General features: G+C 39.0%; 1 protein-coding gene across 1 annotated transcript in view; it reads right to left on the reverse strand.

Moving 5' to 3' along the window:
* ZNRF2 (zinc and ring finger 2) overlaps nucleotides 1–24,420 on the reverse strand; it is a 92,371-nt gene that overhangs the window by 33,286 nt on the left and 34,665 nt on the right. Inside the window, exon 2 of the mRNA XM_069588117.1 lies at nucleotides 1,788–1,883. Within this exon, the coding sequence (XP_069444218.1) occupies nucleotides 1,788–1,883 (96 nt within the window). The remainder of the gene's footprint in view (nucleotides 1–1,787; nucleotides 1,884–24,420) is intronic.

The following is a 24,420-nucleotide window of genomic DNA, read 5'->3' on the forward strand; positions in this document are numbered from 1 at the left end:
GCTGAAGATGTTATTAAGCCCATATTATAAGCCACCCTGGAGATCTCATTTTCTCAGGAATACCTTCTATGAACCCAGGAGGTATACATGTTAATAAACTTTTGTTTTTCTCTTATTAATCTGTCTTCTATTACAGAGGTCGCAGCCAAGAACTCAAGGGTAAGGGGATCATTTTTTCCTTCCCCTACAGGCCTTTGCCTTAGAATTCCCACAGCCTGTGAGGGGAGAGTACACTACCAATCTGCTACCTCTATCTAACCTAAACCAGTCAATCACAGTTCTTCCTTTTCACTCATAGTTGACCACTGTCCACATTTTAAAAATTCAAGAATCATACATGTTTATAAAGAAGCTGTTTTTGCTTCTTGTTGTGAATTTCTATAGATACCCACATGTAATTAACAATTTAAAACTTTTCAGGCCTACCTACCTTACAGTAGGTAGCTCTTCTTAAAAGTGGCTGAAACTTCACTTTTTCTACTAATATCTGAACTGGAATACTGTCAAATATTTAAAACCTGAATTCTTGGATCAAGGTATCCCCAAACAGAAGGTTATATACTGCTCTTTAAGCCACCAAATAAGTGATCTATTAGAACACTTTAATGACCAGGCACAGCTCAACCAGGAAATTAAAAACTGCCAAATATCAACACATAAGAAGACTAAATCCAAATATACTGCACAAAAAATAAACAGAATACTAAGATTATGTGCAAATATATGGTAAAAGGAAATACACTTGTCTTTTAAAATTCAAGGCAAGAGTCTTAACATTTAAGGCTATTCATTTCAAAAACACTTATAATGAACATAATAATTATGGAGGAGAATAAGATAATGACATATGAGAAACAAGCCCAATCAGTTTTATCTCAAATTTTGAACCTGTCTTTTGTTTCTTAAGCAACTAAATTTCAATTAGATTATGCAAAGTAGCCAACTCAATTTCCTAATGCAAAAAGGTTTATATATAATCAACAGGTACATATACTATTCAAAGAAAATGCTGAAAGCTATTTTTATTTAGTCACTGGAAAATGGGGGAAAGTGCTCAATTACTACTATAAGAGTGGGGCTGAAGCACTACCTTATCAAGAGAGACAATCCTAAATCACTTTGCAAAAAAGCTACTCAAAATAACATGTTCATTTCAATATTAAGTTGTACTCCTACAAGTTTCTATAATCTGAGGAGAAGTCTCAGATTACTGACAAAGTGTTACTACACTGCTTAAACTTTTGGTTGGTCCTATGCTATAGGACCCATCTGTTTTATTTACTGGTATATCCCAAGTTTCTAACACTAAACACGCCTCATAGGTGACAGGCACTCAAAAAACATTTGCTAGTCAACGAGTCAGTCTTTCAATTTCACTGTTTGCTGGTACTCTTCTTACTCATTCTATTTCAAACCAAATTTTACATTTGAAAAATTAAAAATTTCTCCACGGATTTTGAAGTCTTTTTATCAATAAAATTTTGAAAAAAGCTCTCATTTTTCCTTTATTTCACTCTTTCATCTAAGTCACAAATGAACTACTCTTTTTTTTCCCAAGTCTACTTCAAAATGTACTAAGACTACACTGAAAATATCTGGAGATTGTGGTCAGGTAAGAAAGGCACGGCCAAAGTACCAGACCTAATCAGGGTATCAATTAGCTCAAGGCTCTGAGACAGTCCCTTCTGGCCTTTTAACTTCTACCTGAAACATGAAATTCATAATACATTTTATGAAATATAACTACAATGATAATTTAAAGTATCATTTTAAAGCACTGGACTTACCATTATAGGTTATTCTTGGCTTTGTTAAACACATCACAAGATGTAAATCCATTTCATCTGAGGGTACAAATTTTGAGCATACAGGGCACTTAAATCCTAAAAAATAAAAGAAATCCATGTTACTTAACAATTTTAAATATCCAGCCTTGCTCTTTAAAAAGGCAAGGAAGAAAAAGCTTCAGTATTACACGTACATTAATACACTACCTATGCACAACTTAAGTTGGGAAGAGTTTGTGACTATAGTGTCTGACTTAAATCAGTTTATGAACACCATCCAATTTCAATGAAGAAAATCTGACTCACTACGAAACTCTCATATCCTCTTCTAATGTATGGGTCCAATCATTTTCATTTTTTATTTTTTCATTAATCTGAACTTATGATTTTGTTACAACAGCTTTGTATTCTGACCATCTTTCCTGACAGTACCTTTCCCAGGTTGATACAGTACAATTTGAGTTGCAAAGTTTTATAGCTAGATAGTACCTTACAAACTATATTCTATTCCACTGACCCTTTAAAGATTTATTTGATGACGTGAAGCCTTTCATGGAACAGCAAAATCAGGTCTAGAATCTAAGACTCCTGACTCCTACTATATTGGACTTATTACCATACCACAAGTCACAAGGCAAACAGAAAGTAGCACCAAATGGCAGATTTCTTAGTCAATTCTGACACAAATATTACTTTCCTACAAGATTCATTTGCACTAAGCACTTGCCAGCAGTACTCAATTAAAACTAAACTGGTAGACTGAAGGAGGGAATATGTTATAAATTCAGCTCTATTCTGCTCCCTCATTTACCAAGAGTAACTGTTCATCCATGGGTCCTTGCTGTTTCCCTGTAGACTGACTTACTGCTCTCTCCTCTAACATCCCCAACCTGCATAAGCAGTGAACTGATAAAGTCCATTTATAGTCTGGTGAGGAACAACTAATCCAAAGTGGCACAAAAAGATGGCCTGAGCCAATTCGTTTTTCTTGAAAATCAGACTAAGAAACAGCAAGAGGGTCATGGGTCAGTTGTAGATAGCTGAAGCAAAAAGGGCATGTGAAGTTAAGAGACTGCGGTGGGGTATCTATTCTGGGTCATGTGTAGGCTGAACGTATAGGAGAAAAACTATCAGCAAGCACAAGAAAACAGCGCACATGGAGATCTTAGAGCAGATCTGCAGAGAGGAGCAAAGTGCTGTGAGAAACAACAAGTAAGGGTGGTGGGAAAGAAAAAAAAAGTCCCTAAAAGCTGACCCAGATTGTGGTAGCCTTCTACTTCTAGTTTATGTGTGCTGTTAGAGACACTCTTCTCCTTTCGTCTTGACATGAAACCCTCTGCAACTCAAGACAGAGTCGAGTCATACCTCATGCAGAGCTCTGTTGAATAGGAAACGGTTTTGGCATGCATACTTAATCCACGTACTCAACTTCCTAAATGAAATATGTGTTTCTGAGCAGTTTTTCACATTGTATTAAATACATTTTAAAAGAAAGGAATAAAGGTATATTTAATTCCCACTTCTTAAAAACCACCAAAAAAAGCAAAAGAGGATCAATCTAAAATTAAACTACAAAAACAGCTACGACCCTCAAACAATTCTGACACAAATACTAGCTACTGCATCAGTGTGGCAAAACATGCATCAAACGGGGAGAAGACAAAGAGACTCTCAAGCGGCATTCCTATTTCCAGGACCATTAGCAATCTTTTTCTTAGAACTGCAAAAACATCCTTCCCTTGAAATTAAACAGGACATTAAAAAAATTTTTTTAAACTACTTAATTCTCTAACTACTGATCAAAATCATATGCATACTGGCACACGAACTCTAAATTATCAAACAAAAGTGCACAACCATGAACCTCTGAGAGCCATCCAACTGCCCACAAAGTAGAGCCTAAGGAAAAAACCTCTGTACAGAGAACCACCATATTTCTAGTTAAATACAATAAATTGATGTGTTTCTTTCTCCTCCACCTAAAACCCACTAAATTGAGAATAAATATAAATTAAGGTAAGGAAGTTGAAAGGAGACAGCAGTAGATGAAAAGATGGGCGGAACTGACAGGACTGAGAAAACAGACATACTAAGTGTCTGCAGAAGTAAGCCAATTCTCACTACATAATTCTCAAAAAACTCAAGAACCTACACCTCCAATAACTTTCCATGCCAGTGATGCGGTTAACCATGAGGTTAAAATAATGGACTAATAAACAGAATAGAAGAAATTCCCAAGTCTCCAACCCATGTCATGTAGCCAAGCAACTACAGCTTTCCAATGAGAGTAGAAGAATGAGTTCACTACAGGAAAAAAAAAGACCCAAAACAGACTGGCTTGAGGGCACCAGGTACAGCAAGGAGAAGGAAAGAAAACAAGGGACTGAATAAATAAATATCTATGTACAGAAATGGGCCCTTCCTACAAATCTCCTTTTCTCTATCTCTACCAAAAAAATTGGTAGCTTCTTCTCTTACATCAGAAATTCCACAGAATGAAACATCAAGATCCTTGTCTGTTGATAAGGTCAAGTCTTACATATAAAGCTTCCAAACAGCTTTTCGGGTTTTCTTCTCATAAACATAACACAAAACACACACACCAAAAAAATTGCAGTTAAAACACAGCAGAAACAATTTGAAAAGGCTAATGAAATATTTATAACCGTTATCACAAAAGGACAATATCCTTAATATACAAAGAACTCTTTAAAAACGAGGAAAACCAAACACCTGTTAGAAAAATGGGCAAAAATGTTAAACAGCTCACCAAAAAGAAAGATAAGCAACCAATCCTTAAACAAACAAAAAACTGAGCAGTGTCAGAATGTAAGACATGCTTTCCTCTCAAGAAATTCTGTTTATTTCTTTATTCTCATTTTAGTGGACTGAGGAGGGGAGAGAGAAATATGTGTTTAATTCACTGCTTAATTAAAAATCCAGGTGGTTCTTTGTACATACTGTTTTCTCTCCTTGGGCTCTGTATCTCTACACTGATATCACTACTCATCCCAGACAGGCAAGAACACAAAAGACTGGCACTCATTCCCAGAGAGGCTGTGGAGAAACAGGTACTTTCACACATTGCTAGTAAGAGTACTAAAGTGTGCAACCTCTACAGAGGACAATTTCAGAATATCTAACTAGATTACACGTGTAATCTACTAATCCTGCAATCCCATTTCTAGGATCTCTCCCTGAGGGTATACCAGCCAAAAACCAAAAAACACATGCAGGACAAAAGACCACAGGAAGACGGCAGAGTGGAATGCACTCAGGGCATCTACCTCCCCACCTAGACAAAAACTGAATAGGTGGGATTTGTTTGAAGGAACTGTTTTGGAAGTCTGCAATCTACTGAAGGCTTGCAACTTTCAGGGGAAGGCAGGCTTGGACAATACACTGTGGTTAATTTCAGCTCTTAGCACAAAGGCAGTTACCCTTCCCCTCCATTCCCTGCCATTTCTACATGGCAGGCAGTGGTGCACTTGTTCCTGGCAAAATTTGATTTTCAGAGTTACCACATTAGATTTAAATGCTCAGTTTTCAGGAAGAAAAAAGTTACACAAATGAACAGGGCCATTCAAAGCGGCGGGGGGGGGGGGGGGGGGGGGGAGGCGCGGGGGACAATCAGCAGAAACTGTCCCTGAAAGACCTGATGGCAGATATACTAGGAAAAAAAACCTTTAAAATGCCTGTCTTAGAGATGCTCAATAAAGAAAGGTGTGCAGAAAGTTAAGAAAATGACAAACGAGCAGTTTATCAATAGAGAACAAATAAAAACCAACAAAAAATTTTGGAGCTGAAAAGTATAATGTCTGTGTTAGCAGCTCAGTCATTTCCAACTCTTTGAAACCCCACAGACTGCGTGTAGCCCACTAGGCTCCTCTGTCCATAGGATTCTCCAGGCAAGAATACTGGAGTGAGTTGCCATTTCCTTCTCCAGGGGACCTTTCCGACTCAGGTCTTCCGCATCACAGGCAGATTCTTTACCATCTGAGCCACCAGGACTGAAAAGTATAATAACTGAAATGAAAAACTCGCTAGAGGGATTCAAGAAGATGAAAGAAAACGTGAGTGTGAGGACGGGACAATGAAGTCATGTCTTAGGAGCAGAAAGCAAAACAGACTGAAAAGAGTGAACAGGGTTTGAGACCTGTGAGACAACAAGCAGACCAAAATATACATTTGGGAGTCCCAGGAGGAGGAGAGAGAAAGGAGTAGAGAAAATATTTGAATAATGGCTGAAATCTTCCCAAATTTGATGAAAGACATGAATATAAACATGTGAGGCACTCAACAGCCTCCCTGTAAGATGAGGCCAACTAGGTCATATTATAATCAAATTTTCGAAAGACAAAGAAAAATTATTGAAAACAGGGATCCTCAATATGATTACAAGCAGATTACTCATGATAAACTTGGATTCCAGAAAGCAGCTGGCAGGTGGAGAAAAGGAAAAAACCATTAACTAAGAATCCTATACTCAGGGACTTCTCAGGTGGTCCAGTGGCTGGACTTCACACTCCCCATGAGCGTTTGACCCTAGATCCCACATGCTGCAACTAAGACCTACCTCAGGCAAAAAAAATCTTATATCCAGCAAAACTTCTTCAAAAGTGAGGGAGAAATGAAATTCCCAAATAAACAAAAGCTGAAGGAGTTTGTTATCACTGACATGCCCTACCAGATATGCTCAATGGAGTCCTACAAGCAGAAATGAAAGGATACTGGACAGTAACTCAAAGCCATATGGAGGAATAAAGATCTCAGTAAACATCTTTAGATCAAGGGAAACTGTTATCAAGGTGCTATACTTGAGGAACTGCACCTGAAAAGCTTCAACTATAACTGGACCTGACTTAGATAACAAGACTGTTGTTGTTCAGTTGCTCAGCTGTGTCCACCTCTTTGGAACCCCATGGACTGCAGCACAGCAGGCTTCCCTGTCCACCACCAACTCCCGGAGCTTTCTCAAACTCGTGTCCACTGAGTTGATGATGCCATCCAACTATCTCATCCTCTGTTGTCCCCTTCTCCTCCTGCCTTCAATCTTTCCCAGCATCAGGGTCTTTTCCAATGGCTTGGCTCTTCGCATCAGGTAACCAAAGTATTGAAGCTTCAGCTCCAACATCAGTCCTTCCAATGAATATTCAGGACTGATTTCCTTTAGGATGGACTGGCTTGATCTCCTTGCAGTCCAAGGGACTCTCAAGAGTCTTCTCCAACACCACAGTTCAAAAGCATCAATTCTTCAGCACCCAGCTTTCTAGTCCAACTCTTACATCCCTACATGACTACTGGAAAAACCATAGCTTTGACTAGATGGACCTTTGTCAGCAAAGTAATGTCTCCGCTTTTTAATATGCTGTCTAGGTTTGTCATAGCTTTTCTTCTAAGGAGCAAGTGTCTTAATTTCATGCTGCAGTCACCATCTGCAGTGACTCTGGAGCCCAAGAAAACAAAGTCTGTCACTGTTTCCATTGTTTCCCTATCTATCTGCTATGAAGTGATGGGACCAGATGCCATGATTTTAGCTTTCTGAATGCTGAGTTTTAAGTGGACTATGCTATATAGTCTCCAAGAATAGTTGCTTTCAATTTCATGCATCCTGTTCCTCACATTGAGTCCAATTTTCCTCCCCGTAAGTATCAGTCAGCCTTAATAACTTGATCAATGGAATACATAACTGATGCTCTGGGATTTCTGAGATAAACCTCAAGAAGTCTAGCAGATTCCATTTGAGCCTTTTAGAATGTTCACTTTGGGGACATTTCTTTTCAGAACCCAGCTGACATACTCTGGAAGTTCCAGGCACACAGAGGAGTCATGGTAGGTACTCCAGCTGACAGCCCAAGCTGAGCTCAGAGTTAATAACCAGTATCAATCGCCAGGCATACTAAGTGAGTTTCCTTAGATGTTGAGTTACTTGGACTTTCAGATGACTCCAATCTCAATTTCCAACTGCAACTGCTTGAGAGACTCCAAACAGGAAGCCCATCTACTGATCCTAGCTTACTCATCCTAGAATCTAAAGAGATAATACCTTTATCTTTTAATTAAAACACACACAGTAATTTACTCTGACACTCTTTGAAACAGTCTAATATTGGAAACACATAAAAGAGTTGATAAATAAACAATTATGCATTTACACACCTATGCAATGGAACTGCTATGCAAGTAATTTTTAAAAATGAGAACAGCCTCTATAAACTGATACGAAGAGATGCCCAAGCTAAATTAAATGGAAAAAACAATGTGGAAAAGCAGGCATATGTTACACTCATTACTGTGTAAGAAAAGAAGAATAAAAAAGAATACACATGTATGTGTATATCTGCAAAAAGAAATACAAGGAAGGATAAATTTCAAATTAAAGTTTACATACGTTACCTACAGGTTGTAAAAGACAATGTAGTGAATGAAAAACTCAAAGAAGAAGGTACTCCTGGGTCCACCTTTTAATAAAGTTTTAGACTTCTGAACAATGTTAATAAGTATTTAAAGATTAAAAATAAACAAGGACTAGGGAAAAGTCTCTAGTAAAAGTAAATGTGTGTATGTCTGTGTGTTAGTCACTCAGCTGCTTCTGACTCTTCGTGATCCCATTGTAGCCCGCCAGGTTCCTCTGTCCATGGGATTTCCCAAGCAAGAATACTGAAGTGGTAGCCATTTCCTTCTCTAGGGGATCTTCCCAACCTAGGGATCAGGGTGTGTCTCCTGCATTGCAGGCAGATTCTTTATGTTCTGAGCCATCAGGTCAGTTCAGTCGCTCAATCGTGTCCGACTCTGCGACCCCATGAATCGCAGCATGCCAGGCCTCCCTGTCCATCACCAACTCCCAGAGTTCACTCAGACTCATGTCCATCGAGTCAGTGATGCCATCCAGCCATCTCATCCTCTGCCGTCCCCTTTTCCTCCTGCCACCAATCCCTCCCAGCATCAGAGTCTTTTCCAATGAGTCAACTCTTCACATGAGGTGGCCAAAGTATTAAGAGTTTCAGCTTTAGCATCAGTCCCTCCAATGAACACCCAGGACTGATCTCCTTCAGAATGGACTGGTTGGATCTCCTTGCAGTCCAAGGGACTCTTAGGAGTCTTCTCCAACACCACAGTTCAAAAGCATCAATTCTTTGGTGCTCAGCCTTTGTCACAGTCTAACTCTCACATCCATACATGACCAATGGAAAAACCATAGCCTTGACTAGACGGACCTTTCTTGGCAAAGTAATATCTCTGCTTTTTAATATGCTATCTAGGTTGGTCATAACTTTCCTTCCAAGGAATAAGCGTCTTTTAATTTCATGGCTGCAATCACCATCTGCAGTGATTTTGGAGCCCAAAATCCAGGGTTTCCCCATCTATTTCCCATGAAGTGATGGGACCAGATGCCATGATCTTCGTTTTCTGAATGTTGAGCTTTAAGCCAACTTTTTCACTCTCCTCTTTCACTTTCATCAAGAGGCTTTTGAGCTCCTCTTCACTTTCTGCCATAAGGGTGGTGTCATCTGTGTATCTGAGGTTATTGATATTTCTCCCGGCAATCTTGATTCCAGCTTGCGCTTCTTCCAGTCCAGCATTTCTCATGATGTACTCTGCATATAAGTTAAATAAGCAGGGTGACAACATACAGCCTTGATGTACTCCTTTTCCTATTTGGAACCAGTCTGTTGTTCCATGTCCAGTTCTAATTGTTGCTTCCTGACCTGCATATAAGTTTCTCAAGAGGCAGGTCAGGTGGTCTGGTATTCCCATCTCTCTCAGAATTTTCCACAGTTTATTGTGATCCACACAGTCAAAGGCTTTGGCATAGTCAATAAAGCAGAAATAGATGTTTTTCTGAAACTCTCTTGCTTTTTCCATGATCCAGCAAATGTTGGCAAGTTGATCTCTGGTTCCTCTGCCTTTTCTAAAACCAGCTTGAACATCAGGGAGTTCACAGTTCACATATTGCTGAAGACTGGCTTGGAGAATTTTGAGCACTACTTTACTAGCGTGTGAGATGAGTGCAATTGTGAGGTAGTTTGAGCGTTCTTTGGCATTGCCTTTCTTTGGGATTGGAATGGAAACTGCCCTTTTCCAGTCCTGTGGCCACTTCTGAGTTTTCCAAATTTGCTGGTATACTGAGTGCAGCACTTTCACAGCATCATCTTTCAGGATTTCAAATAGCTCAACTGGAATTCCATCACCTCCACTAGCTTTGTTCCTAGTGATGCTTTCTAAGGCCCACTTGACTTCACATTCCAAGATGTCTGAGCCATCAGGGAAGCTCAAGAGCAAATATAAATGGAAACAAATGAACTCATCTGTATATAAACAGATACAAAGAAAAATATACACACAAACTTATTTAGCTCATTTCTCTAAAATGACCTGGAAGCAATGATACTCCATAACAAAAAGGACCTACTCCCAGATCTTGGGTTTTTAAATATCTCCCCTCCCCGCCCCCCCCCAACCCCGCAAAAAAAAAAAAAGGAACAAAGGATCCTTGAAGAAATGGCTGGTTTTAAGTCTGGGGCAGCAAGAAATAGTGAACCTCAAATATCTTGTTCCAGATTAAGGAAGAGTTAAGAAACTGACATACAGACACAAAAAGGCACAGCCACTTTGAAAGGGCTTCTCCTGGTCAAATTCAGACAATCTAAACATCAAAATGGATGATATAATAAATTATAATATTTTAAATTTGAAAAAATGCAAAAGTACAGATGGATAATTACACATTCTGAAATATCAACTGAAATCACTTAATTAACAAAGATTTAAAGGTATTTTTAAAATGGAGAAACTGGCTGACATTAGCTTAAGAGTCCAAACTTAGTATCACCAACACAAGGGTAAGCTGACATCTGTGCTCCCTGATATGACATACTGTGGGTGTCAAAAGAGAGTTGGATATGACTTGGTGGCTGAACAACAAGGAAATTTAGAAAAAGCCTCTAATGAGATATACACCAAAACTAATAGAAAAGGGAACTCTGATAATACAATCAATGTAGAAAACAAACTTCAGCACTGCTGATCCCCCCAAAACCTTACAATTAAAAGATTTCTATTTTCGCTTTCTCTATTTAATTTTGTTTCTACATATTGTTTTGGTGTCCATCTTACATACTGGAGATTTTTTTCCAAATTTCCTCAACTGTCCCAGTAATTCAAGATGATACTGCATCATGAAACAAGAACAGGAGGCTATAAACTAGGAACAGAAGCAAACAAAAGTTCTGGAAAACTGAAACTTTTGGTAGAAACTAAGAATTCAAACAGATGGTTAAAGTATTAACTTCGAGGTAATAATGATGCCAATTGTTAATAACAGTAACATTTACTATATAACAAGAAATTAAGCAACTCAGATGAATTAACTTATCTTTACATCCTTGAGTTAGGCACTACTATTAATCCTATTTTACAAATAAGAAAGAGAAAAGGTAATTAACTTACATAAGATCAGTTAGAAACTGGCAATGAAGAGTTCAAACAGGGCTTCTGGATCCAGAGCCTAATTCTTAACCATTACTCTACATACACTGTTTAATCTCCCAGGAAGTAAAACCAAAAGTCAAACAGGAGAGTAAAGAAAATCAAAAGATTGATCCAGGTGGCCTAACATCTAATCAGCTAGAAATACAATTGAGAAAACAGAAAGAAACTGTCAAAGACATAATTTCCCAAACTGAAGTTTATGAGAATACAGACTGAAAGAATATATCCATACAACACATGAAAATAAAGAGCCATATCAAGGTATATCACCACGAAATAACAGAGCACTAGGGAAAGAGAACAAATCCAAGTTTTGAAAATGGAAAAAGATCAATATAAAATATCTGAAACAGTTCCCCAGACTTCTATACTCTGTCTTTCATGAAACTAATATTTTTGGAGCGTCTAATCCACTTTTCAGAATCAGAATGACTCTAGTGTTGTCAACAGCAACACTTGAAAAAAGACATGTGAGACAATAACTTCAAAATTCTAAAAGAAAATTATTTCACTTAAGACTATGTACAAAAACTATACATACTCATACTTGATTGACAAAAACATATTTCCCTGATTAAAAAACCCCCATCAAAACCTTTCCTTCATACGTGCATTCTTGAGAAACTTTTAGCACATATGCTCCACTAACAGAAGAGGAAAACGAGAAAGACACCAAGATCAAGGCAACAAGATCTCTCATAGGAGAAAGGTGAAGGGAACTCCTTGCATAGTTCTCTAGCTAGTCAAGAAGGGGGAGAAAGGGGGGAAGAAAAGGCAGAGGACAGAGAAGGGGAAGGAGGGGAGGGGCGGGAAAGAGAGGGAAATGCAGGGAGGAGGGCAGCAGGGCGTGACCTGATGAGGCTCCTTGATGTGTTCAATCATGTGGAAACAGTACTGCACTCACAGTTTTATGATTCTTCGGGCAAGTTTGGGAAAAACTGATAGGACCTTAAAAAAATGAAGCAAGCAAACAGATGAGGCAATTATTCATTATGAAACAAAATACATAAAAGGAAATGCAATCCACAGTCAGAAACAATGAGTATCAATTCAAGCAAACTGTCATTTAAAATGGCGTTCAAAAGGTGGAAGGATAAAAAGACAGGTGATGTGAAAATCCTCACCTTCCATAACAAGCGGTTGATAGCTAGCATTTAAAATAAATTAAAAATAGGAATACAGGTACATTTCTTACAAATAGTAATATTTACTACTTAGTAATATGTAGTAATAAAAATAGTAGCCTTTATAACCAACCAAAGTAACTTTACAACCAACATCTACAGGTGTTGAAAACAGCCATCCCGCAAAAAATAAAAACTGGGAGTTGGAGGAAGCTGAGGCAAGAAAAGGATTACTTTTATTCTAAGACTAGATGTATTCTGTACTTTCAAAATATACACATATCTTACATTAGTTTAATTTTTTAAACTATTTTAAAGGAAGAAGGGCATAGAACATATAAGCCAAGTGAAAAGGTTTCCACGGGAACTTAGCTGAAGCTATAGGCTGTCTCAAGTCTCTTCCTCTGCCGTTCCCCCGCTCTACCCTATCCCGACCTCCACGCTGTCTCCACTTACAACAGGGCCAACTAGAATTGGCTCCACTGTGTGATTAATTATAAGACAGAATTTATTACAGGACCTAACCACTGAAATCTACTATTTAAGGAAAACAAAAACAATTAAAAGGCCTATGAATTAGACACCTTAGAAAATCAACTCAAAAAACAGCTGTCATAGCTCATGAACGAAATAATAAACCTGTAATGACAAGTGCTATCAGAAGAATCAGAGCTAGACAGAAATAGCTAGCAGTAACATCACTGACATGGAAAGCAGGCTTATACAAAACAAAACAGAGGACAGTAATTTGAAAAAGAGATGAACTATACGGAAAACAAGGGGCTAACTGGTTCTCTCAAAGAGACTTGAATCAAAAGAACAGAACAAAATTACCAAGTATCCTAGTGAACATCTAGACAGAAAACATAAGATGTCTACTATTAAGGGGGAGGATGGCAGAAATAACACTCGTCTCAGAATCATCCACAGAATAATATACACATTTTACGTGTGGGGAAAGACGTCTTCAGAACTCTTGAAAAGGGTAGGGGTGGGGGGGGAGTAGGACTCGAGTAATTCATATCCTCAAAAGTTCAAAGACTCAAGACTCAACCGAGAGATTAACCAAAAAAAGCTGTGGTGTTTTATACATATACACACACACACACACACACACACACGGTAGTACACTACACGTTATCATTTAATTGAATAGGTATAAAACAATTGTAGAAATTATTGCTACAGTATTAGAAATGTCAACAAAGCAAAAATGACACAGCTAGCAAAAAGTGAGATGAGAATGGCATGATCCTGCTGCGTATAAAAGGGACAGAAAAGACCGGGATGCAAGAAGAAAATGAACAGCAGAAATGATCTAGATCACCCTGTTCTTTTAAAACTAAGTATAGAGGTACTGGGGCTTCCAAGGTGACTCCAACAGTAAAAAATCTGCCTGCAGTGCAAAAAACCCAGTTTGATCCCTGGATAGGGAAGATTCCCTGGAGGAGGAAATGGCAACCTACTCCAGTATTCTTGCCTGGAGAATTCCATGGACGAGCTACAGTCCACAGGGTGGCAAAGAGTTGGACACAACTGAGCAACTAACACTAACTCTAGAGGTACTGAAACATTAATGTTATTATTCTCTCTTCTGCCCTATAGAACTTTGAGGCTGTCATCAAAACCACACTCAGGGATCATCCTTTTCCCAAGAGTCTTTCTCTAAAGGCTACAGAATGCTCCACCTCAGAGCTGATTTACTCATCCTCTCCCTTTGTGTTTCTTTTATACTTTGATGATACTTCCAATACTGCAATATAGCACATGGAACTCTAGTTACTTACTCGTGTGTCTATCCTCCTTACTAGCTTTAACGGTCCAGTGAAAACAGTTCTTTGGAGCCCAAAGACATGGGTACACAAACCTGGCTATGCAGTTTCTACTACAAACTATGTGTCCCAAGGGAAGGCATATAATACATAAGTTCTCTAGGTCTGATTTCTTCCCTATAAAATGTCAATATCACTTACATATTGGCAATCTGATTAAGGATTAAAGATTACAAAAATGTATGTAAAGTGCCAAAAAATATAGTAGCCATTCAACAAACAGTGGTTATTACTTATTGAAATTGTTTCTTTTTCAACTTCAAGACAATTCACTTATTTTTCTTGAAGTTCTTAAAACAGTACAGTTCTAAAATGACATTCTTTACTGGTAAAATTCAGATCCTTCAGACTAAAGGAAAATGTCCTGCAACAGTTCAAAGAGATGTACCTGCGACATCAAAGTTACTTTATATATTAAACACGAACAGCACCAGTAAACTGAATACCTGTCCTTTTCCACTTTGATGACTAAGGCAAACAGGTTCTTCTTTATACTCTTCAGCATCCCCTCTGGCCCAACCCTACATTTACTTAGCATTTGTACATTGTTTCCTTCTATAAGCAAAAAGGATTGCTCCTACACCCAAGTCTGCTAAACATAGTAGGCCCTCTGTATAAGCAAGCTCCACAGCCACAGATCCAACCATTGGGATCAAAATACTGAGGAGGAAAATATTCCAGAAGATAAAACTTGAATTTGCCATACCCTGGTAACTATTTACACAGCATTTATATCGTATTAGGTATTACAGGTAACACTTTCACTTTTCACTCTCATGCACTGGGGAAGGAAATGGCAACCCACTCCAGTGTTCTTGCCTAGAGAATCCCAGGGACGGGGGAGCCTGGTGGGCTGCCATCTACAGGGTCGCACAGAGTCGGACATGACTGAAGCGACTTAGCAGCAGCAGAGAGAGATGATTTAAAGTGTGTGTAGGTTATATACAAATATACATACGCCAATTTTTATATAAAAGACGTGAGCACAGGTGGATTTTGGTGCCCTTGTGAGTCCTAGAAACAATTTGCTTCAGACATGGGGAGACAGTGTACAGCAATCAGCAGGAAAAATCTGTTTGCACAATCAGAATTTGCTGGGCAAAACAGAAGATTATAAAGTATCAGGTCCTATTATGAGATTTACATATCAAATTGTCAGCTCTATAACAAACAAGTCATCTAATGCACTTGCTTATTAGTTGAGTCATAAACAAAGACATGAGAGAGGGTCACAGTGGAAAAGCTATCCTCAACCACTACCAGAATTCAGGGGAAAAAGAACAGGAAGATAAACTGTGCTGGCTGCTGTGAAGATATAATAGATGTCTGACTTTAGGACTCTTCTACTTCAGTCTTTATAAAAATCCAAATAGTCTGTCCCTCCCAAGGTGTGCTCACCCTTCTATAATAACCCACGGGTATGGATTTCTCTACCTGAAGATGGCAATCCCCAGTTACTCAAAGTCAAAACTATTTAGCTACACGCTGCCTTAAATAAAGCTCTATTCCTTCTAATCTCCATTAGGTAATTTAACTAATATAAATTTCCAGAAGGAAATTATCAATAGGTTTAAAACTCTCTAAGGTATATGCGCACTGAATGCGACAGTGAAATGAATCAATGAGAAAGGAACGTATTCGAGAGATTTCTACAGCAGGTAACCTCAATTTGCCACATCAATCTCTTCAAGCACAATAACACAAAACAGTAGTTGCCATCTCCTATCCTCAATAACAGAAATGAAGAATATTAACCTAAAGGAGTCTACAGACTGTCTTGGTTTAAGCTGCTTATTTAAAGAGACTAGCCTAAGTGCAAAGAAATCAAGTAACAGAATTTAGCGCTTCTGATGCCTGAGCTATATCAAGCTTTCTACCACAGCACCCTGACTTGTGATCATCTTTTACATTACTGCACTAATGTACATTTTCCCCTACACTAGATGTTTTGCATAATCACTATTAACCTAATACTAACTTAGTGAAGGCAATTTAATCCTTTCTTCCAATAGAATACACCCATTCATACCTGTATGCCTTTGCTCTTAAATCCAAATGCCTTTTCTCTTATTAAAAATCTACGCCCATCCCTTCAAGCCTAGATTGGTTAAGTCTAGATTAAGTCTTTCTATCTCAATAAGACCTTTTAAAAGAATCTGAAACCATGTCCTTCTCTGTCCTACTATATTCCATTTTTAACACTTTATATATATATATAAGCAGCTACTACATTTCTTCTATGTAGACTTAATCTCCCAAATTTGATAATACCTGTGGGGCAGAAGTTGTATATTCTTCTAAATATTCTATTCAATCACTCTGCCCCAACATCTAGACAGATCTAGAGTCAAGACTCAGTAAATACCTAAATGCATGTGTGAATGAACTGTATAGGTGACCTGAGTTCTAAAAGGCAAGAGTGGCACAATTAAAGGCAGATAAGGAAAATCCTAATTATTGGTAATTGTCTAGTCAAGGCTATCGTTTTTCCTGTGGTCATGTATGGATGTGAGAGTTGGACTGTAAAGAAAGCTGAGTGCCGAAGAATTGATGCTTTTGAACTGTGGTGTTGGAGAAGACTCTTGAGAGTCCCTTGGACTGCAAGGAGATCCAACCAGTCCATTCTGAAGGAGATCAGCCCTGGGATTTCTTTGGAAGGAATGATGCTAAAGCTGAAACTCCAGTACTCTGGCCACCTCATGTGAAGAGTTGACTCATTGGAAAAGGCTCTGATGCTGGGAGGGATTGGGGGCAGGAGGAGAAGGAGAAGGGGACAGCAGAGGATGAGATGGCTGGATGGCATCACTGACTCGATGGACATGAGTCTGAGTGAACTCCGGGAGTTGGTGATGGACAGGGAGGCCTGGCGTGCTGAGATTCATGGGGTCGCAAAGAGTCGGACGCGACTGAGCGACTGAACTGACTGAAGCATTGTTTGCAGGAATAAACTGCATTTTGTCTTCTTAGAAATTCAGTTTAAAGATAAAATTCTCAACATGCCAATAAAAAGAAAACATGCAATGAAAAGAAAGGTAAACAGAGCAACTTCCATAAGCAAGTGTCATAATATACATGACATTCAAGAACAGGTATGGAGTGTATAAAGCAAGATCTCATTTGCCAATAGGACTTGTTCAGAGCTTGGCAAATACAGGATTATCTGATTTGAAAAATTTCCTCAGAAAATGCAAGGCAATTCACCTTAAAAAAAACAACAACAACAACAACAACAACAGACAAGATGAGCTGTAGACTGTCCTCAACTATCATGGGTTTCTAACTGGCAAAACTTCTACTACAAGAGAAAAAGATGCTCAAAAAGCCAAAGGGAAACATTTACGTAAAACCTGTATTGTTTAAAAATGACAGCTACTTAAAAGACAAAAATAGCTCTAACAAAATTGAAATGACAGCAAAGCAAATGTTTCCACCAAACAAGATAGAGTACATTTTTTACTCTGCTCAACAAGCATTTTTACCAGAGCAAATGTTTAAATCTCGAATCCTAAAAATCAAAAACAATCCTTGAGAACCTACAAAATAACATCAGTGTGTATCAATTTGCATAATGAACATTACTGAAGAGCTTAGTTTATGTTAGGATTATATTTTAAGTCCATTAGGAAAACTCATTATTTTCTATCACGTACCCACTTGCAACAATTCTATTATTCTTTTTTCATATATTATCTTTTTAAAAAGAATGATTTCCAATGAGAATGGTAAAAGAAAATGATTTTAAGTGAAATGATCTATATTTTCTTGTCACAAAGCCATTAGTATGCCTATTATGACACACCACAGACATTCAAATAATGGAATAAACTAAAGCCTATCCAAAGAAGTTTTATTTTTCAAGTTACATATGAGCAGACTGAAATGATTCATAACATGTTCTAAAAGCACTTTAAATACGTCCTAAAAGTTTCTTTGTAGTTTAAAGTGGGGGAAGAGTATAATTTATTTTGTCTCTTCTGCCTCCTGGTTTTAGAAAAGACAAAAATACTTATAGTTTGAATATTTTTATATGCTTTATGCTAGGTTTTCATATCACATGCCAGCAAGATAATGCTCAAAATCCTTCAAGCTAGGCTTGAAGGTACATCAACCAAGAAATTCTAGATGTACAAGCTGGATCTAAAAGGCAGAGGAACCAGAGATCAAACTGCCAACATCTGCTGGATCACAGAAAAACCAAGAGAATTACAGAAAAACATCAACTTCTGCTTCATTGACACCACCCCAATGGCAGAAAGAGAAAGGGAACTAAAGAGCCTCTTGATGAAGGTGAGAGAGAGTGAAAAACCTGACTTAAAACTCAACATTAAAAACACTTAAGATTATGGCATCCAATCCCATCACTTCATGGCAAAGAGATGGGGAGGGGATGGAAACCATCATAGATTTTATATTCCTGGGCTCCAAAATCACTGCAGATGGTCACGGTAGCCATGATATTAAAATACGTTTGCTCCTTGGAATAAAGCTATGACAAACCTAAACAGTATTAAAAAGCAGAGACATCACTTTGTCAACAAAGGGCCATATATAGTCAAAGCTATGGTTTTTCCAGTAGTCATGTATGGATGTGAGAGTTGGACCATAAACAAGGCTATGTATGTGCTAAGTTGCTACAGTTGTGTCTGACTCTTTGCTACCCTACGGACTATATCCCACCAGGCTCCTCTGTCCATGGGATTTTCTAGGCAACACTACAGGAGTTGGTTGCCATTTCCTTCTCCAGGGGATCTTCCTGACCCAGGGTCAAACCCAACTCTCTTACATTTCCTGCACTGGCAGTCAGGTCCTTTACCACTAGTGCCACCCGGGAAGCCCTAAGCTTTCAAACTGTGGTGCTGCAGAAGTCTCTTGAGAGTCCCTTGGACAGCAGTGATATCAAATCAGTCAACCCTAAAGGAAATCAGTCCTGAATATTCACTGCAAGGACTGAAGCTGAAGCTCCAATTCTTTGGCCACCTGATGCAAAGAGCTGACTCACTGGAAAAGACCCTGATGCTGAGAAAGATTGAGGGCAGGAGGAGAAGGGGGTGACAGAGGATGAGATGGCTGAATGGCATCACCAACTCAATGGACTTAGGCGAAGTCTGCACAAACTCTGGGAGATAGTGAAGGGCAGGTAAGTTCATGGGGACCCAAAGAGTCAGACATGACTGAGCGATAGAGTAACAACAAACAAGGCTCAAGCAATGCTCTCCAGTATTGTTTTTAAAAAGCCACTTTTCTATGTTCACTATAATCATTCCCATGCCACTTAGAAATAATTTTATAAGAGTGTGAATGGGTCTGAAGAGAGTATCTATTCTAATCTATGTCAACAGATAAGAAAATCCAGAAAAGTAAAAATATTTGCCAGAAATTATAAAACAAGTCAGGAGGAGGGCCAGAACTAGGGTTCTTCTCACTGCATTACCCAATTCATTCATCCACCATGAGATCTCCCTCATAAGCATTTGTAACCAATTAAACTAATAAATTATAATACGATCTACATAAAAAAGCTAGTAGGTTGGTACAAAAGTAAATGTAGTTTTGCATTACTGAACTCTGCCACTTAATATTGGAATACATTCTTAAATGTGGTTATGTTATACGTCATTTTAATAAGCATTTCTTGCTTTATGTTTTTTGCTAAATGAATTATTCCTTGTTATATATTTTTTATGCATTTTAGACTGCGGAAATGATGTTAGACAAAAAGTAATTTTCTTACTCAAGTTGCAACTGGGTCATAAAGCAGAAGAGACAACTTGCAACATCAACAATGCATTTGGCCCAGGAGTTACTAATGAACATACAGCGCAGTGACGGTTCAAGACCTTGAAGGTGAGAAGCACAGTGGCGACCATCAGAAGTTGTCAACGACCAACTGAGTGGATCATAGCTTATCCTCTTACAATTACATAAGAAGTTGCCCAAGAGCTCAACATCAACCATTCTACAGTCATCTGGCATTTGAAGCAAACTGGAAAGGGGAAAAAGCTCGAAAAGGAGGAGCCACATGAGCTGGTTTCAAAAAAAAAGAAAATTGTTGTTCTGAAGTGTCATCATCTCTTAGTCTATGCAATAATGAAGCATTTGGAACAATAATGAACCATTTCTTGATCAGACTGTGATGTGTGTTGAAAAGTGGATTTTATACGATGACTAGCTCAGTGGCTGGACCGAGAAGAAGGTCCAAAGCACTTCCCAAAGCCATACTAGCACCAAAAAAGGGTCCTGGTCACTGCTTGGTGGTTTGCTGCTACTCTGACCCACCACAGCTTTCTAAATCCCAGCAAAATCAGTACATCTGAGAAGTATGCTAAGCACACCAATGAGATGCTCCAAAAACTGCAACGCCTACAGCCAGAACTTGTTAAGAGAAAGAGCCCAGTTCTTCCCCACAACAACATCCAACCAGACGTCACACAACCAACACTTTAAAAGTTGAATGAATTGGGCTATGAAGTTTTGCCTCATCCACCATGTTCACCTGATCTCTCGCCAACCAACTACCACTTCAAGCATCTCAACAACTTTTTGTAGAGAAAATGCTTCCACAACCAGCAGGAGGCAGAAAATGTTTTCAAAGAGTTCGCTGAATCCTGAAGCATGGATTTTTATGCTACAGGAATAAGCAAACTTTACTTCTCATTGGCGAAACTGTGTTGACTGTAATGGTTCCTATTTTGACTAATAAAGATGTGTTTGAGCCTAGTTATAACGATTTAAAACTCAGGGTCCAAAACCATAATTACTTTTGCACCAACCTAATGCAACAACCATACAACAATTATAGGAAATCTATTCTGAACTTGTTTTCAAGAAGAGGTGAGATTCCTTGTGTACAGTGGCAAAATTCTACAAAATGAATGGCCAGAATTAAGAACACACACCAGGAACCACAAGCAAATCAAAATCCATACTAGGACCCATTTCTGGACATCTTAACACATGTAATTCCCATGCTTGGGAAACCATTCAGAAACCCAGAAAGATTAGGTGTTATGCCCACGGTCCAGTTCCCCAAGACTGAGAGAATAAGACGCTCACAGCAACGCAAAAGTACAAAGGGGTTTTATTGCTAGCTCAAGCTAGGGCTCGTGTCTCATCCAGCGCAGTGGAGTCTTGACGAGAGCCACGAGCTCTGAATCACATCTGCTTTTATACAGGCAGTTCTTTGTTTCTGTAACAGCATAGCTGGTGGGTGATGATTGGCTAAGCTGTGCACACGCGCGCAATTTTTAAATCCCACATCCCTATCCGGATTGGCTTGAGGTTTGGCCAAGTGGGACTTTCCTGATTGGCTAAGGTTTGCTTATGGGGCTTTGCATGACTGGCCAATTCTGGGGAGTTTTCAGGGCCTTATTTCCTGGAACAGTGACTCAGCTTTTCCAGAAACCGACACTTAGGCCTAGTGCGGCTCCCGGGGCCTGTCATGGTGTATACTTAGGCCTTGTCCCCTAACATAGGTACTGGAGATTCAGTAATTTTCCTTCACTGGTTCAAAAAGCAACTGCAGTCATAAAATGCAAGAAAAACATGTAGAAATGTTTATGTCTTTGACATACAATCTTAGAAAACAATACTGCAAAGATGCCCATCTTTTTACTTTTGTTTCCTTTTATTATTATTTTTATTGTCTTCTAGTTTATCAATCAACTCCAAGTCAACTTTTTTCTCTTTCCTCCACCCAACTCTCTTAAATATCCCATTAGCTTTATTTTTCATCCTACATTTTGGCTTCTTTATTGTCTCGACTATTTAAAATATTACATATAACTGGCAAATGGGATAAAGGAATGATCTTAACAGTGGGCCACAAGTGACAGAGAAGGCTTCTCTGGCACAGCAATTTGTATGAGCCCCATATTATATAAGAAAGATAATTCTAACATGGGAAATCACAGGTTCACTAAATAAAAATCTTGGGGCTTTCCTGGTGGTTCAATGGTAAAGAATCTGCCTGCCAATGCAGGAAACATGGGTTCAATCCCTGAGCCGGGAAGGTCCCACACGCCATGTGCCACAACTATTGAGCCTGTGTTCTAGACCTGAGAGCCACAACTACTCAAAGCCCCACCCCCTAGAGCCCATGCCCTACCACGAAAAGCCACAATGAGAAGCCAACGCACCGTGACAGAGCGAAAGCCCTACTCGCTACAACTGGAGAAAGCCTGTGCACAGCGACAAAGACCCAGCACAGCCACAGCACCATGGATCTTTTCTCTGGAAAATAAGATAAATCTTCCTTCTTAAACCTGTATGACTGAATTAAGAAATTAATCCATCTTACATAAGAAAGTCAAATAGGATATGATAGATTGCTCTTATTAAACAGTTGGAAAAGGGGAACAGAAGAACCGTGGGATACAATTGACTGCACTTATTAATCAGTTGGAAAAGGGGAACAGAAGAACCATAGGCTATGACTGATCGCTCTTATTAAACGGTTGGAAAAGGGGAACAGTTAGAAAAGTAAACTACAGTAGTATGCAACAGGTCAGCTCTCATGGAAAATTAAATTTCATATGGTAATACAAACAAGATGTCCTTGATTCATAATGAAGGAGTGTGCCAATAATCGTGTAAGAACCTAGGGATCAGTAGTTTATCAAGTACAAATGAGTCCCGTAAAATTCAATATACTGAACATCTCCTTTCATCAGTGAACCTCAAAATGGCTACATATCCCCACAGCGGGAGGAGGGCAGTGAGACAGGGCACTGAATGACCAAACACAGACAAAGGCCAAAGGGGAGGAATGAGTTTTTATCCTTCACTGATGGAAACAAGTTCACTATTAGAACAGGAGGAGAATGCCTCGGTGCCAAAGGTAACTCAGTCTCTGCGTTTTGGGGACATGTTTAGTCCATTCAGGCTACTGTAACACAACACCAGAGACAAGGTAGCTAACAGCAGAAGTTTTCTCTCTCGTAGTTCTGGAGGTCAGGGTGCCAGCACGGTCGCATAAGGGCCCTCCTTCCTGGCTGCAGACTTCTCACTGTATCCTCACACAGTGGATGGGGCTAGGGAGCTCTCTGGAGCCTCTTTTACAAGGGCACTAATTTCTTCCATGAGGGCTCCACCTTCATGACCAAATCCCACCCCAAAGGCACTATCTCCTAATACCATCATCACTTTGCCCGTTAGGTTTTCAACATATTAATTTGGGGACAGGGCACAAATATTCAAATTGTAACAGTATGCAAGGCATTTTTGAAACTGAACTTCAACAATGGTCACGGTTAACTCATTTTTATATAAAAGACAGTAACCTCTGCCAGAGAAGGCAATGGCACCCCACTCCAGTACTCTTGCCTGGAAAATCCCATGGACGGAGGAGCCTGGTAGGCTGCAGTCCATGGGGTCGCTGAGTCAGACATGACTAAGAAACTTCCCTTTCACTTTTCACTTTCATGCATTGGAGAAGGAAATGGCAACCCACTTCAGTGTTCTTGCCTGGAGAATCCCAGGGATGGGGGAGCCTGGTGGGCTGCCGTCTATGGGGTCAGACAGAGTCGGACACGATTGACGCAACTTAGCAGCAGCAACCTCTGCTCTGGGATGTTCTCTCAGTTGAGGGAGGAGGAGAGGGAGGATAGAATAATGGCATTTACTTTGGGAATTCACATACCAGATGGAGAAAAGTATCTTTGAGCCAGTTTCTCATCCAAGACACACGGTACAGCTACATAATAATGCCCACTAGTCTACCGGTTCATACGTAACATAATAAGCTAAGTGTTAGTTTTGTCATGGCTCTAGATTAACAAAGAAATCAAATCAAGGGGAAGTTTTTACACAATAGCCTTCAGAATTATTACAATGAACTCTAACCACAACAGTTAACTTTTCACACTTGTTGGCTTAAAGCAAAATACTATGAAAAACTTACACAACTGAAATTCTCAATAAGCTCAATGTTCCAAAATATTTGTTTGTAAACAGACATGTTTTCAATTCCCTTGGAAGTGCAGAAATCATATGACCAAAGCTGTAGAAACAAAGTATCAACCTGGATATAGCCCACAAGGCTTATAACTGTTTATCACCTGTTTCATTTCAGGTTCTGTAAGACACATGTATTGTCCCTATCATATTTATATTTGCTGTCTTATTAGCTATTCCAAAAACAATTTGCTAAAGGTCCAGTTCAATTTTACTAAAGCTCCTGAAGTCTTT

The sequence above is a fragment of the Ovis canadensis genome, chromosome 4 (genome assembly GCF_042477335.2).
Source record: "Ovis canadensis isolate MfBH-ARS-UI-01 breed Bighorn chromosome 4, ARS-UI_OviCan_v2, whole genome shotgun sequence".
Lineage (NCBI taxonomy): Eukaryota > Metazoa > Chordata > Mammalia > Artiodactyla > Bovidae > Ovis > Ovis canadensis.